This window comes from Ursus arctos, unplaced genomic scaffold (assembly GCF_023065955.2).
Source record: "Ursus arctos isolate Adak ecotype North America unplaced genomic scaffold, UrsArc2.0 scaffold_1, whole genome shotgun sequence".
Taxonomy (NCBI): domain Eukaryota; kingdom Metazoa; phylum Chordata; class Mammalia; order Carnivora; family Ursidae; genus Ursus; species Ursus arctos.
Window position 1 is genome coordinate 50,932,070 of NW_026622763.1, and position 17,081 is coordinate 50,949,150.

At 37.7% G+C, this 17,081-nt stretch overlaps 1 protein-coding gene across 7 annotated transcripts in view; it reads right to left on the reverse strand.

Annotated features, from left to right (window-relative positions):
* METTL8 (methyltransferase 8, tRNA N3-cytidine) overlaps nt 1-17,081 on the reverse strand; it is an 83,040-nt gene that overhangs the window by 45,159 nt on the left and 20,800 nt on the right. For 6 of the 7 annotated variants that reach the window (XM_026492573.4, XM_057318530.1, XM_057318533.1 and 3 more), the window contains 2 exons: nt 8,704-8,762; nt 1,293-1,447 (listed from right to left, as the gene is read on the reverse strand). In XM_026492573.4, coding sequence (XP_026348358.1) covers nt 1,293-1,447; nt 8,704-8,736 — 188 coding nt within the window. In that variant the 5' untranslated portion in view covers nt 8,737-8,762. The remainder of the gene's footprint in view (nt 1-1,292; nt 1,448-8,703; nt 8,763-17,081) is intronic. The other variant, XM_057318544.1, reaches the window with a different exon arrangement.

The window sequence follows — 17,081 nt, forward strand, 5'->3', positions numbered from 1 at the left end:
GTCTTCAAAATGTTACAGCACATCTCAATTCAGACTAATCAGGTTTCAAGTGCTCAATAACCACATCTGGCTAGTGGCCACATATTGTATAATGTGGAACTAATTAGTAAGTTTCCATTAGTCATCTAGAATCAAAACTTCACAGCCAAATGTTTCCTTTTCCTTTCTACAAAAGCATCAAGTTCTATTTATTCTTCCTTCAAAATCTCTCTCATTGGCACCTTCCTGCTTCTAAGTTACACCTGCTGATCTGTCTAGTTAGTACACTGTCAACCAAATACATACACAGTACTTAATAGCCCATGTATAATGTCATTTCTCTTCAGTGGCTCTTTAATGCCTTCCGCTTCAGCTGTGAATTCAAGAATTCACACAATCTTGCCCCCACTGCCACACCCGGCCTATGTCATTCCAACTTTATCCCTACAAATTTCCTAGAAGAGTATTATTTTAGGCAACCTATCCTGTTCACGGTCTTCTGCATATACCTTATACTTCTTTATCTCTGTGTTTTATGACTTTCTACCCACCAAGAATGCCCTTACTCCAGCCTGAACTATCCAAATCATTATTTCACAAATATTTGTGTCAGGTACCATACTATGTACTGGAGACAGAATAAATAATCCTGATCTCAATTTCTCCACTTAAAGAAATCTTCCTTTATATATCAATAAAGTGGAAACTGAAAAAAGAAAAAAAAAATAAATCTTCCTATGTCAAAACAGGAGTGGTTTTGCACTGTTTAATTGTTCTTGTAAGACATACAGTGTATACGCTTTATAAGAACACATTCGGCACATACAATTTGCTGCCATGTATTGCTAATTATCAATTTTTCCTATAAATAACTATCTTTCCAAATAGAGTACAGATTTCCTGAAAGCACAGACTAGGGTCATACCAGTGTGTTTTCCTTGGTCTCAGTAAGCAGCAGATGCTGAATACATATTTGCTGATGGTCAAGTACTTGTAAAAGGTGGAAGGGCCTGCAGGCCAGGAGGAGGGCTCTACCTAGAAAAGAGCCTCCCTTCCCACCATATGCTTGCAAATCAGGACCAGAGGTGGGGAGGGAGGGTCTCCAAGAACCCCAAAGCTGAGGAAAACACTTGGGAAGTGTCATTTTATCAATTCCATTTGCAAAGAAATTCAGAATTGGCAACACTTAAGTTAGGACCCTGCCTTTGGGACCTTGACAACTTTAAAAATCCTTTCTTGGCTCTAAATGAAAATAATAACACTGTTAATGTTTAGTATACATATATAACATCAGACCTGGAAAGATAACTCACCACATGTTATGTTCAAAAACTTTGGCTGGGTCACTTAAAATCCTTGATCCCAGAGGGACCACTGGGTGATTACCACTTTGGTATCTATGTGGCACATTTCTTATCCTTCGACAGGAAACAGAATTTCTCCAAATCACATTCATCCGAATCAGTACCTGGAAAATTACAAATGATTAATCAGTCAGTATGGATTACACAGTGTATTATTTACCTAATAGCCAAAAAGTGGTCCAAAAGGTTTACAACCTGAGAGAAGACATGAAAACTAAACATTTTTTTTATAATGATTTTTTATTATATTATGTTAGTCACCATACAGTACATCCCCGGTTTCCGATGTAAGGCTCGATGATTCATTAGTTGTGTATAACACCCAGTGCACCGTGCAATACGTGCCCTCCTTACTACCCATCACCGGCCTATCCCATTCCCCCACCCCCCTCCCCTCTGAGGCCCTCAGTTTGTTTCTCATAGTCCATAGTCTCTCATGTTTCATTCCCCCTTCTGATTACCCCCCTTTCTTTATCCCTTTCTTCCCCTACCGATCATCCTAGTTCTTATGTTCCACAGATGAGAGAAATCATATGATAGTTGTCTTTCTCTGCTTGACTTATTTCACTTAGCATTATCTCCTCCAGTGCCGTCCATGTTGTAGCAAATGTTAAGAACTCGTTCTTTCTGATAGCTGAGTAATATTCCATTGTATATATGGACCACAACTTCTTAATCCAGTCATCTGTTGAAGGGCATCTCGGCTCCTTCCACGATTTAGCTATTGTGGACATTGCTGCTATGAACATTGGGGTGCATATGGCCCTTCTCTTTACTACGTCTGTATCTTTGGGGTAAACACCCAGTAAGAAAACTAAACATTTTTAAATGAAAGGTGGGCATGACAGCTTCTGTCCTGAAGTATTTTCAGGCCAAGAGAAGGAAAAAGAATATTTAGAGTGTGTACCACTGGCTGACATTCTTCATAAGTCACAACCTTGGCCAACTTTGCTTTGTTTAGTATTTGTTCATTTAATTTTTAGCACACAGCAAAAGCATGTCAGCCTAGGATCTGAATTTTGTGTATTAGAAGTTTTTTTTTAAGTGATTTTATTATTTTGGTTTGGGACTTCTAAGTGAACATGTTTCTTGGGAATATTTTTTGACCACTAGAACAAAAACCTGAGTATAGTAGTAGCAGAATAAGAAAACAAACCTATTAAATCTTCTCTGGGCTGAGCTGAACAGTATGAAATTTAGTCAAATAATAAGTAAATACTGAAGATATGATCCAGCAATTCTTAGTTCTAACAACCCTGTACACATATATTTGTAAGAAGAGTAATACATTTGTAAAAATAGATTTTTGCGTACAAAAAATATACAATCTTGGCTCAAGAGAAGAATCATCAGTTGGTTAGTCAAGTCCATCCCAATTTCTGGAAGAACTTAAATATTTAAAGAGTATGTCATCTTAATTATGCACTGACAAATATGTTGGCTTATAATCCTTATGGAAAAGTATAAAAAGAAGCTCTGAAGAGCTTACTTTTTCTAATGAAAATCCATTGTAAGACTGCTCAGCATTTCATCCCCATTCAGTTGTTCGTCACAACATTCAGCCTAACGCTGTAAGCTGCCAGGTAGAAACAGTGCTAAAAGGTGTGTAGATATAATACATGTTAGAGACTACCTAAGGTACTATTTTGTGTAAAAATGACATGTATTGTACATCCTTTACCAACTTACTGAAAGGCAATGGATTTTAAGACAGTGATTTCCAAAATGAACTGCAGAATGTCAAAAACATCTCATTGTGCTTTTAAACATAAAATTCAAGATTTTCCTTTTGGAAAAAAAAAAAAGGTTTAGTTATATACCAAAAAGATCGTAATGGTTCCATTCAAATGTAACTAACAGTGATGAGAAAGGAAACACTCAATAGCTAGTGCAGATCTCCTTTCTTGTTTGTTTTTCCTTCTCTGCTAAATGCAAGCTCCTCGGTGGAGGCAGAGATTAAATGCTCTGCCAACCACTACCCTTCCTCTGAGGGGCCTTTGTTCTTATTTCCTGCCTGTGTTCCACGTAAGACTATAACCAAAACTTACTGGCACAATTACTTTTAGAGCTCTTTCTGCACTGTTATTCATAAAATCTGTATGCTGAAGAGTAGAAACTGATTATACCTAGAAAGAGACAATTCATGCTCAAAAGTGTAAAATGAGGTAAACGTTTTCCACCCAGGAAAGCCAAATCAAAATGAAATTTTAATCTTCAAATAATCATGTGATACTTATCTATATCTATCTTATATAGAGAAGAGGAAGACAGGGAAAAGGAAGATATGAGTTTCTCTCACTATAAATGATCAAGAATCTCCATAGGCAGCTGTTTAGGCAGCTGTTTTTCTAATTAACTACAAAAACACCTTACCTCACTTACGTATTATCTGTAACAGTCACACACAGCCTTGTATTGCTCTTTGTCTTTTTATTATATAAAAATGATACATTTATATAATAAATACAATATAGAAAAATACATAACAAAATTATATAAATGTCTTCTCAACTAAATCGCAAGCTTCTAAGGGCTGCACCAAGCTGCTTGGGAATTAACTGTTGGATTGATAATACCAAAATGATATTTGTCTGACAAATTTAATTAGAAGGAAACTACTTCATATTTTTCAGGGTGGTTCCTAAGATCCTTACAGTGAGGAAGAAGGAAGTGACAGAAGAGTGTGATAGTAAAAAGGCAGCAATCCGGTTACATGGATTACAATGCTTTAAAAGTGTGTGATGAGAAACAAAGCACTCAATAGCTAGTGCAGATCTCCGTTCTTGTTTGTTTTTCCTTCTCTGCTAAATGCAAGCTCTTTGGTGGAGGCAAATGAGATGTTACGACTATCATGTTAGCTTCATGTCTACTAAGTCATGGTTCCATTTTGTGATGGGAAAAGAAAAGATGGGCAGGGTCAACCCCAAACAGAATTCTGATAGAGAAAGTTGATTTCTGCCACCAGATGGTTCCACTCTCTTTGTGTACCCTCTCTTCACTCTCTTTTGGCATACCCTAACTTGAATATAAGTTTAACTAAGATATTATCTGCATAATGAAAGTGTATGAAGAAGTAGTATTTTTGTTTGAAATAAAACAAATAAGTATAGCTAAAAGTATTCCAATCACCCAAAAGAAGGCAGGAAAGGAAGCACAGAGGAACTAAAAACAAAAGGAACAGTAAGAAAACAAATACTAGGATGGCATATTTAAACCCAACTATATCAATAATTACATTAAATGTAAATGGAGTCCAATTAAAAGACATAGCTGGTCAATTTGTATGAAAAAGCAAGATTCAACCATACACTGTCTATAAGAGAGGCACTTTAAATATAAAGATACAAATTTTTTAAAATAAAAAGAGATAATATACAAATGCCACATGAGAAAACTGGTGGAGCTATATTAATAATATTAAAAACAGGGATGCCTGGGTGGCTCAGTCAGTTGGGCATCTGCCTTCAGCTCGGGTCGTGATCCCAGGGTCCTGGGATTGAGTCCTACATCAGGCTCATTGCTCAGCAGTGAGCCTGCTTCTCCCTCTGCCTGCTGCTCCCCACTTTCTATACTCTCTCTCTCTGTCTCTGACAAATAAATAAACATAAATGTTTTTTTAAAAAAGTAGATACTAAAATAATAATAATAATAATAATAATAATAATAATAATAATAATATTAAAAACAAAACCACAGGCCCAAAATGGCATCATTTAGGTTAAGGCCCCAAGTCAGTAAAACAAGACTTAAAACCTAACACATCTGCTGTTTTAAACCCCCAGAAATGTAACCTTTAACCAGTTAACAAGAGAATGTCCTGCTCAGCACTAAGGACTTCATTGAGAGGCCCCTTCAGTGCCCCTTAGGAGAGCAACCTTGCCTAAAATAATGGATTCTTTGCTAATAATTTCCTTTTTCTGCTCCCTCGTTACCTTTATTTATTTATTTTTTTAAAAGATTTTATTTATTTATTTGACAGAGAGACAGCCAGCAAGAGAGGGAACCCAAGCAGAGGGAGTGGGAGAGGAAGAAGCAGGCTCCCAGTGGAGCAGGGAGCTTGATGTGGGGTTCGATCCCAGGACCCTGGGATTACGCCCTGAGCCAAAGGCAGATGCTTAACGACAGGGTCCTGGGATCACGCCCTGAGCCAAAGGCAGATGCTTAACGACAGGGTCCTGGGATCACGCCCTGAGCCAAAGGCAGATGCTTAACGACAGGGTCCTGGGATCACGCCCTGAGCCAAAGGCAGATGCTTAACGACTGAGCCACCCAGGCACCCCCCACCCTTGTTACCTTTAAAAACCTTTTCCTTTCTCTAGCCCTTTGGAGCTCCTCTCTACTTGCTAGATGGGATGCTGCCCAATTCGTGAATTGGTTAATAAAGTCAACTAGATCTTGAAAATTTACTGTTGAATTTTTGTTATTTAATAACAAAATAGACTTAAAAAAAAAAACCGAAAAGACTGTTACAGAGATAAAAGGGAATATTTAGTGATGATGAGCCAATTTATCAAGACATACAATCCTAAATGTGCACGTACATAATAACAGAGCTTCAAAATACATGAAGCAAAAATGGACAGAACTTTCTAAAAGGAGAAATTAACAAATGCCCAGTAATTCTTGGAGATTTTAATACCCCTCTCTCAGTAATAAATAGGACAACATTAAGAAAACAAACCATCAGAAAATCAGTAAGGATATGGAAGAATTAAACATTATCAACTTGACCTAAATGACATACAGAAAGAACACTGCACCTAATAACAGCCGAACGCACATTTTTTTCAAGTGCACGTGAAACACTTGCCAAGGCACACCATATATGCAGGGCTATAAGACAAGTTTCAGTAAATTCCACAGTATTAAAATCATACAGAGTATGCTTTCTGGCCATAACAATATTTAATGTTAGTATTTTTGATGAATTGACTCATTAATAAATATTCTTCCTTATCTCTGGTAATAGCTATTTTCTTGAAGTCTACTTTGTCTAATATTAATATAACCCTACCAGCTGTCTTATGCAGTGTTTTATATGTTACATATGTATTTTAAATGCATTTGTGTGTTTACATTTAAAGTGCTTCTCTTTTAAAAAAATACATAAAGTGCTTCTCTTATAGGAGCATAATGTTGATTCTTGCTTTTTCATCCAAACTTTAAATAATAAGATATCCAGAAAGTTCCCACATATTTGGAAATTAAGCAACACAATTCTTTTTTCTTTTTTAATATTTTATTTATCTATTTGAGAGAGAAAGACAGAGATAGCGAGAAAGAACACGAGCAGGGAGGAAAGCGAGAAGCAGGCTCCCTGCTGAGCAGGGAGCCCGATGTGGGGCTCGATCCCAGGACCCCGGGATCATGACCTGAGTCAAAGGCGGATGCCCAACCAACTGAGCCACCCAGGTGCCCCAAACAACACACTTCTAAATAACCTATAGGTCAGATTTACATGAGTTAGTAAGTCTTAAGGTAAATTAGAAAATATGTTGAACTGAGTAACAATGAAATCTTAAAATATCAAAATTTATGGGATGCAGCTGGAGCAATGTTTAGAGGAAAACTGATAGTTCTAAATTTCTATCAGAAAGAAAGAAAGATCTCAAATCAATGATTCAGTTTCAATCCTAAAAAGCTAGAAAAATAGTAAATGGGATGCAAAGTAAGTAGAAAGAAGGAAATAACAGAAACTAAAGGCAGAAATCAGTGAAAGAGAAAATGGACAAAACAGGGAAAATCAAAGTCAAAGCTGATTCTTTAAGAAGACTAATAAAACTAATAAGCCTCTGGCAAGACTGATCTCAAACACTTGTGTTTCAGAAAACACAGATTTCTAATAACAGATATAAAAGAGGTGACGTCACCACAGACCCCACAGACACTGAAAAGCTAATAAGGAGGTATTATGAAAATTTTATTCCATTTATTAGATGGGATAAATGCCATCAAAACCACAATTTACCAATAATTACCTACCAAAACAGCACAAGAAAAAAAAATTTAAATAGCCCTAAATGTGTTAAATAAATTAAATTTGTAATTAAAGGCAAAATTAATATCATGCCGGCACATTAGGATGGCTATTATTCAAAAAAATGTATTTGCGAGGATATGGAGAAATTAGAACCTTTGTGCATTGCTGGATGGAATGTAAAATGATGCAGGTGCTGTGGAAAACAGTACAGCAATTCCTCAAAATATTAAACATGGAATTACCATGCGATCCAGCAATTCTACTTCTGGATATATACACAAAATAAGTGAAAGCAGGGACCTGAAGAGATATTTGTATACCATGTTTACAGCAACATTATTCATAATCGACAAAAGGTGGAAACCACCAGTGTTCACCAGAAGATGAACAGATAAACAAAATGACATATATGTAAAATGGAGTATTATTCAGCCTTTAAAAAGAAGGGAATTTTGACACATGCTACAACACGGATGAGTCTTGAAGACATTACGCTAAGTGAAATAAGCCAATCATCATAAAAGGAGAAATGTTGTATCATTCCTCCTATATGAAGTTCCTAGAGTAGTCAAAAATTCACAGAGGCAGAAAGTAGAATGGTGGTAGGCTGCCAGGAGGGGAGAATGGGAAATTAAATGTTTAATGGGTATAGGGCTTCAGTTGGGGAAAATGAAAAAGTTCTAGAGATGGACAGTTGTGATATTTACACAACAATATTGAATATACTTAAAGCCACTGAACTGTATACTTGAAAAAGATTAAAATGGTAAATTTCATGTATATTTACCACAATAAAAACCAAATAAACAAAAAACCTGCCTACAAAGAAAACTACAAGCCCCAATGGCTTCACTAGTGAGTATCAAACACTTAAGGAAGAAATAACAACAATCTTAACACTGAGTCTTTCAGAAAATAGAAGAGAGAATACTTATTTTGTTTCATGAGGCCAACATAACCCGGATAAGTAGTACAATTGTATGAAGTAAAGGTCTGAATATTGGCCAGATAGTTACAATGCATTTTTTCTCACAGATTTAGTGTTTCTCATTATAGTTTCAAGTTATCAAGTATTTGTCAGAAACAAAACTTGAGGATATCTAAAAGGGAGAAACCTGCGTAAGAGTTTTCTAGGCATGCTTTAGTGTGCTTTAAATGCTAAGGCTGATATTAAGTTTGAGTTCTTTGAGTTCAGAGCAGAGAAAAATGAAGGTAACAAAAATCTTCACAAATCCTTGTTTGGTGTTTAAAAAGTTTTTATGTACTATTGGAAGCACTTGAAGAATTTTGTGATCCTCATCCTTCATTTAACTTAGCTCAGACTAATTCCACTATATCAAATTCTAGTCCGTACAATCAAATGGTATTTCTTTTACTTACTTTGCCTATAGGTTCCCAATTGCAGCTCACCATCCTTTAGTGGTTCTTCCTATCAAGTCCTGTCAAGGTCAAAATGAAACAGAAATGAGCATGATTTTAGGGCAACGGATCTCTAAGATTTCAATGCCACGACTCAGTCATGAGTAGTTAACTGGCTAGAGAAATCACAAAGGAACAGATCCAGAAAGGAACTGAAGCTCATACAAATGCCAGAGTGACAAAATTTCATTATCGATAACATTTACTATACTTATTAGTTATAATTATACAGAAATATGCCATGAAATGCTGACAGACTTCCTGCCAGCTTAGATATAGCTAAGTGTGCACTTATTTTAGAATGCAAGGAAAAGCACAAATATAAAAAATGATTCAGGTTCCACATACAGTATGACAAGCCAAGGAGAAGATGATTTTAATATTGCTTTTCTGGCCTCATCACTGCTACCACATTGTGCGTAGCAAAAGCAGCAGCCTTGGTATAGGAAGACTTAGGAGGAAGAGACCTCTGTCCTACCTCCAAATTTTGGCTAGATGTTTTGCTTTGCTTTCTACTAAAATGGAGCCCTTTTCACAATGATTTTACCTATCTGTCTTACCATACCAACAAACGATACCATTTTCTATCAGAATATGTAAGGTGTACAAGGATATTTCACGTTACAAACATGAAAAGTGTTTCTTAAGTAACTGCAAATTTAATTTTCGTAGAATAATAGTTTTGAGTACTTTTTAAATAAAAAGGATAATTTCAGTTGAAGGAAATACTCCATACTAAATTTTGAAAATTGAAAAAGTCTTTGAGGAAGTAAAAGCCCAATCCCAATTTATCTTTCATGTAAATCTCAATTAATAAAAAAGTCAAATATTTGCCATGTGTGAGGCCCTGTTCTTTTTAAGAGAGAGAGAGTACGTGCAGGGGGTGGGGCAGAGGGTGAGGGAGAGAGAAAATCCTAAGCAGGCTCCATGCTCAATGCAAAGCACCACATGGGGCTTCATCTCACAACCCTGAGATCATGACCTGAGCTGAAATCAAGAATCTGATGCTTAAACGACTGAGCCATCCAGGTGCCCCTGTGAGGCCCTATTATAAGCACTTTACATGTATTATCTTTTGGGTTTTTTTTTTTTTAAGATTTTATTTATTTATTTATTTATTTGACAGAGAGAGAGAGAGAGAGAGAGAGAGAGCACAAGCAGGGAGAGTGGCAGGCAGAGGGAGAGGGAGAAACAGGCTTCCCACTGAGCAGAGCCCAAGGTAGGGCTCCATCCCAATCTGAGCAAAAGGAAGCCGCTTAACCAACCGAGCCACCCAGGTGCCCCTGCATGTATTATCTTATTTAACCTTCATTTCCCTATCAAGGGGTATTATTTTTATACCCACATTACAGAGGAAAAATCCATACAGGATGACATAAAATAATATGCTTAAGGTCACCCAACCCATAACTGATGACACTTCAATTTGAACCCAATCAGTCTAACTGGAGAGTTCACGCTCTATCTTTCCTTGTTTTGTTTTTTTTTACATCTTCGTTATTCACATACATACAGTTCACCTATTTGCTTTCTACTTTTGTACACCACACATGCAAGAAGGATCACAGCATTGATTCTCCGGTCTTTACTGGAGTTGTTAATTTGTTGTAACTGATTTAAGGAGACGCAGAATTCCTTCTCTCCCTTTACCCCCTTCACCTTTTGGGATTCTGTTTCTTCTCTTTTGCCTTAATTAAACAGCAAGCAATACCAATGGGAGACACTAGTGCCCAGATTTAGGAAAGCATAGTTATTCTTTTTCCAGTATTCAAATTTCAAGATAGAGACAAAGTGCTCTTGCATCACCTAAACAATGGAACATTTTAATAGTGGTCTTCTACTTTAACACAGCTGAGGAGTAGAGGCAAAGAAGGACTTACTTCCCCTCTATCTAAGTTTGATCCTAGGACTGCTTTTTCACACAGCTCACTACTACTAGAAGAGCACCAAAGAACTAGAGCAAATAGTACTGCTGTTTGTGTGAGTCTGTAACAATTATCCTTGAAGCAGTCAGCTGGCTCTAAGCAAAAACTATTTGTTAGGCTCCCCAAGAATGACTCCCAGTTGTCTCAGCTCACTGAAATCTCAGGAAAAGAAACCACTGTTAATCACACACTAAATGCTTGCCCTCCATTTAAAAGTTAACTCTCCATTGATGTTTCCTGGGTTCTGAGCATCTTTTAAATAAATAAATTAGTGAGACATTTGTGTTTTCTCTTTGTAACTGTTTAGCTTTTCTTCTCAGCTGGGAAGCTGGTACAAAGGTTCCATTCAGAGGAACAAACATCATCTAGATAAAACTGCTAACATTACCTGAGAGGCTAGCATTAATGACAGCAAATTAAAGTGCTATTGCTGTACTGTTTTTGGATAGTGAAAGCCTACAGGTAAGAAACACTTAAGTATCAACTACACTGCAGTGAAGACTGAAGCTTCAATTAACCCTGGCAATTTCGGAGAACTCCAAGGGTGACCATCTGTGAGGCAAACAGCTCAGAAAACTCATACATCTTGTTTTCATCTTTGTTTGGATGATTATAATTTCAGGGTATAAATAAGGCTATTAGCAAGAACAGAACAACAACGATAATTAGAGTAAGTATTTGCAGAGCACTTCGATCACACTATGCCATCAGTCACTCTGCAGCTTCAAAATGGAAAGCTCGCACTCGGTGTTTGCTCACCATGACCACCCTTAAAGGTGGCCACATCATGTATTAACGAGAGGCTAGTGGGATTCATAAGTTATTTCTTTAATGGATTTCATGTCAACCCATCTCAAAGCAGCCTCAATCCTAATTATCTGAAGGATATACCATTCTAATTACTCTGGAAGTTGTTTCCAAAATCATGATGCTGGATCAGAATGAAATCTGTTTTAACTCATCCACTTAGCATTTCACATTTGTGTGCACTGTAGTAACTTCTGGAGACATTAATCAGATTTGGTGGGCTGAGAAAGGATATTAAGTTACATGCATACTTTATGTGCTATCAGTCCTTATAAGTTCTAGTAAAAAATGTGCATGGATGAGATTAATGTAGTTCATCTCTTAACGAGACTTCTGCTTTCCTGTTCATTGCAAAGGTCTCTATCCCTAGGTATACTAGACGGCAGGCAGGATTTACCCAGTCATGTTTTGGACTAACGTATCAATAAGGCTGCCCTGTTACAAAATGGAATATTATAAAAAATTCAAATCATAAATGATTGTTAAGATATAAAAAATCTGAAATATAGAATTAGTGAATAAAGGTGTCCAAATGACTGTATTTCCATAATTTCAAAAAAAAAAAAAACCGGAATTTAGGTAGGTAGATGCTATAGCACTGTGTAAATTCTATTTTAAAGAACCACAACTAGTTATAACTCGCAAAAAAGCAAGGCAAACTGCACCACGGACTGTCAGGAAAAATGCTGACTGCAAAACCATAGGAGGCATGATAGTTAGAAAAGGGGCCAAAGAACAAAAAGTAAAATTCACAGGAACGGTAAAATTTCTACATGAGAAGACAAGCTGAAAGTTTCCAGAGCAATATAGAATTCTCTAGGATTTTAGAGTGGGTGACCAGAGTATGTTAGATTCCTCAATAGATGAACCTGCGCTTTCCACCTATAACGGTCAGGTGCTGCTCCCACTGGGATCGCTCATTTTTTCCTCTTGTCTTGAAGAGCCTTCTTGGACTGGTCTTGAAGGTCTTCTATCCTTAGGTCTTTTATCCAATAGGAAACAGATCCCTGATTTCTTTGTGGTCTTGTGATTATTTGGAACATCTGTGATTATTCCAACATCTTGTTCTCATTCAAAGGATTAGTCTTCCTAAAAACTCAGCTTTCCAGTTTCTCTTGCAGTTGGAGGAGACACGGTACCAAGATCTGGATGATAGAAGTCTGCTAAGGGGCTAAAGTCTTTGCTTCCCTATGGAGGGAAAGGGGCCAGAAGATAGCTTGCTGGTACAAACTCAACCTATCTCTTTCCTGAACTTAGATGTAACGCTGTGTGCAGAGGAGAAAGGGGGGTCTGATTCTTGATGCACCACTGAACAGGTAAACCAATGTCAGTTACCACCTTCCCTCTGGACTTCTTTGTAGGTAAGAAACAGAAATCCTTATATATTTCAGACACTGTTAGATTTTCTGTTATTTTTCATTGAAGAGGATTCTAACATACAATATGCATTCCTGTTAAGTCCTGGGAAGCCAGGGAAAAATCCATTTGGTTTCTGCCCTCAAGAAACTTATCATCAAGTGAAGAAGAATGAAATGCAAATAAAGAGTCCTGACACAGGTATGGTGGAGGTGGGTATAAGGCGCTATTAGACCACAGAGGAATGAATGATTACAGTCCACTGGCAGTGGCCAGGGAGAGTTACCTGATGGAGGCAAAATCTGTGCTGGGTCTAGAAGAATGAGTGGCAATATTTCAAGGAGATAAGGACAAAAACCAGGGCATCTCGGACAGAGGGACTAGATCAATTAAAGACAAAAAAGTGTGAAAGCATATGCTACATTCAAGAAATAAAAAGTAATTTGGAAAAAGATGGTAAAGTAACTTTGAAAATGAGTTGGGGTCTTTAAGACTAAAGGCAAGAAGAATAAGCACTGTATTCCAGCTGAAAAGGGGTTAACAATTCTGAAACCACTATAAAAATATACCAGAATGGAACAATTCAGAAATAGATAGTAGATGGTGGGAACCAGGTTTCTCACTGGGAATGGAAGGTTACAAACAAATGAGGGGAGAAGGTTGAAATGATCCATGTGGTAATGGATAAGAACTGCAATCATCAGTATGAACTTATGTTTAGCTTAATATAAATACACATACTATATGTAGAAATATTTGTAGCTATGTATATACACAAGTTAGTATACACACATATATTTCTTTACTCTGCTAGAAGCAACCACATCCCAGTAGCAACAAGCATATGAAGCACCCAGATCTTGGTTTCTAACACCATTCTCAAATAAAAGGAACTAGGGCTCCTTGGAAAAATGACTGATGCTAGCTAGGACTGGCGCAGGGAATATACAAGATGAGTCTGTAGCATCTTTTAGTGCCAGAAAGTAAGGAAGTGCTCAAAAATAAAACAAACAAAACCCCAAACCCCACAATGATAGAGGTACGTCAAAGAGACATGTGAGCCAACTGAAAGTGCTCTTAATGGCAAAAGTTGAAACACTTGGAGCAACAAAACAGTTTTGGGTTATAACCCCCCAAATAAAATAAATATCTGTATGTCCATATGGATATAAATGATTGATTGAATAAGTAATAAATGAAGGAAAGGAGACAAATCTTCCATTCAGAAGAATTCCAAATAATTTATGTAGATACTTTACCCTCAAGGAGGTGGACCATAACTTCTCACTCCTTAGGTGTGGGCTACACACAGTGACTTCCTTCTAAAGAGTACATTATGAAAGAGGGGGGAACTTAACTCTGAAGTAGAGAAACTTGACCAATACTACTCAGTCAGGTGATCAAAGTTAAGTCAACAATGGATGTCATGTTGACAGCATGTATTCTTGATAAGATGTAATGAGAATGGCACTTTGCCTCTCTGTGTTCTTCTTCCTCCCTCAAACACATAACCCCAGTCTAATCATAAGAAAAACATCACACAAACCCCAATTTAGTAACATTCTATGAAACAGCTGACAGTACTCCTCGAAACTGTCAAAATCATCAAAAAGCAAGTTAATCTGAGAAACTGTCAGGGCCAAGAGGAACCTAAGGAGACATGATGATTAAATGCAATGTGGTGTCGGGGCACCTGGGTGGTGCAGCCGGTTGAGTGTCCTTTGGCTCAGGTCGTGAATTCAGGGTTCTGGGATCGAGGCCCCCTACCCCCGTCAGGCTCCACACTCAGCACAGAGTCTGCTTGGGATTCTCTCTCCCTCTCCCTCTGCCCCTCCGCTCCGTGCTCATGCTCTCTCTCCCTCTCTCTCTCAAATAAATAAATAAATAAATAAATCTTTAAAAGAAAAAAAATGCAATGTGGTATCCTGAGATCCTAGAACAGAAAAAGGATATTAGGTGAAAACTAAGGAAATCTGAGTAACCTAGGTACTTTAGTAAACAGATAACACAACTGTATCAATATTGGTTCATTAATTGTGACAAATACACCATACTAATGTAAGATGTTAATAATAGGAGAAACTCAGTATGGAGTATATATGGTAGTTACATGATTTTCACAATTTTTCTATAAAGCTAAAACTGTTCTGAAATTAAAAGTTTATATAAAAAAATTAACTTTGTATGCTTACAGCCTATGATGTGAGGGGCAGGTGGGGGTGGGGATGGGGAGGTGTTTATAAGGCTGGAAATTCACACTGGAGCCAGATAGTGAGGAATCTTCATATCACATTAAGCAGTTTGAATGTCCTTCCTCCCTCCCTCCCTCCCTCCCTCCCCCCTTCCTTTTTTTTAACGATTTATTTATTTACTTAAGAGACAGATTGAGAGAGCACATGGGAGGGAAGGGCAGAGGGAGAGGAAGAGAGAGAGTGAGTCTCTGGCAGCCTCCATGCTGAGCCCGGAGCCCAAGATGGGCTCAATCCCATGACCCTGAGATCACGATCCCAGCCAAAAAATTAAGAGTTGGAAGCTCAACCGACTACACTACCCACATACCCCTAGGCAATTTCTACAGGCACTGACAACAACTGAAGAGTTTTAAACAGGTGAGCAACATGATCAGATCTGTATTTTATAAAGATTGTTACGATGGTTTTATACCACCAAACACGGGGTCCTATACCAGACAAGTGAATCAAAGCTCTGGGACTGTGCATGTATAACTTTTTAAATCTTCACATGTGATCCTGGTACACATCAATGACTGAGAACCACTCCTATATAGAATTAATTAAAGAAGAGCTCCAAATAATAAGAATTTGTCAGAGATCATGGGAGCCAGAGAAGACAATAACACGAGAATCAAGGAAGGGGCCAAGTTAAGGCACGCTTTAGAGGCAGAATCAATAGATCTTTTGAAATGACTAGATATGAAAGCAGGATGAAGCCAAATACACAGGATGAAGCCAAACATGGAACAAGATCTTTGGCTTGGGTAGCTAGGTAAAGGATGAGACTATTCAAGACAGAGTTCAGAAAAAAGATAGATAATGGTGGGATGGTGGTAGGGAAGAGAAGATAAAAAGTTTAGTTTGCACATGACAAATTTTAAGGATCCCACAATATATTTACATGGATATTGCCAATAGGTAGTTGGAAATGAATTCAGGTAATTGGTAGGCATTGGTACAGATGTCGCTTTGGGAGACAAGTCACTGGTTTACAGGTGGTGGATGAAGTCATGATGAATTGATTGAGAAAAAAAATGAGACAGATGGAACTCATGGTAATACAACACTTAGGAGACAGGAAGAGGAGCCAGCTGATGTGATCAAATACTAAAGAATACTAAGAGAGAGAAATTAAAAATAAATAATAGGTTTTGATCTTTATCAGAGTGTTTTGATCCTGGTTGTGCCAGCAGAAGGCAGAGTTGAGGAATAAGTAGGTCAATGGGGTAGGGGAGGTAGTGAATGTAGATGACTGTGATGAGCAGTAGAAAGGAAAAGAGAAGTTGGATCACATCTTGAGGTGTAACCTGATCAAAGAAGAGCATTTGTTAAGATGCAAAGAATCTTGAGTATCTTTGTAGAATGACAGACAACCCACTGTTGAAAAATAGACTGAAAATACTGGAAAGAGATAAACTGTTGACAAGTTTTAAGAAGTGGGAGGAAGGGAGGGGACACCAAATATGTGTCAGTCATGTAAGGTGTCAAGAACAATCTCATCCTTTCATGAGTGAGAACAGGGAGTTTGTAGTTGTAAGGGAAGATTGTTCAATTGTTCGGTGAGTCCTTTGCCAATGTTATATTCCTTGAGAAAAGTAAGAGGCTGCAAGGTAGGGAACTTGAGAAAAGGAGGAACAGAGAAAAAAATGGAAACTAACAACATTTGAGTAAAGGAATGTTAACAGCTAATTGGCCCATCTGAAGTTGCAACTCAAGTTAGCAATCATTTATTGGTTGCCTCCTGAGCACTCACTCCCCATTAACAGCTCACGGATTTGAGATCATTGAATTTGTACAGACATGGAGACATGACTGAAACCAGAAGTGGACTGCTTAGCCTGTGGTAAACCAATCAGCGCATTCCAAACTGATGGGCATAGTGATAGGTTTAGAATAGACTACTAAACCTGTCCAACAGAGTGCATCTTAAGTCTAGAGATTTGGGGACGAAGGTGGTTTCTTGTACTTCCTATGCATGAAGGAGGAAGCATGAAGCCCTGACGCTGCTGAAAGCTGT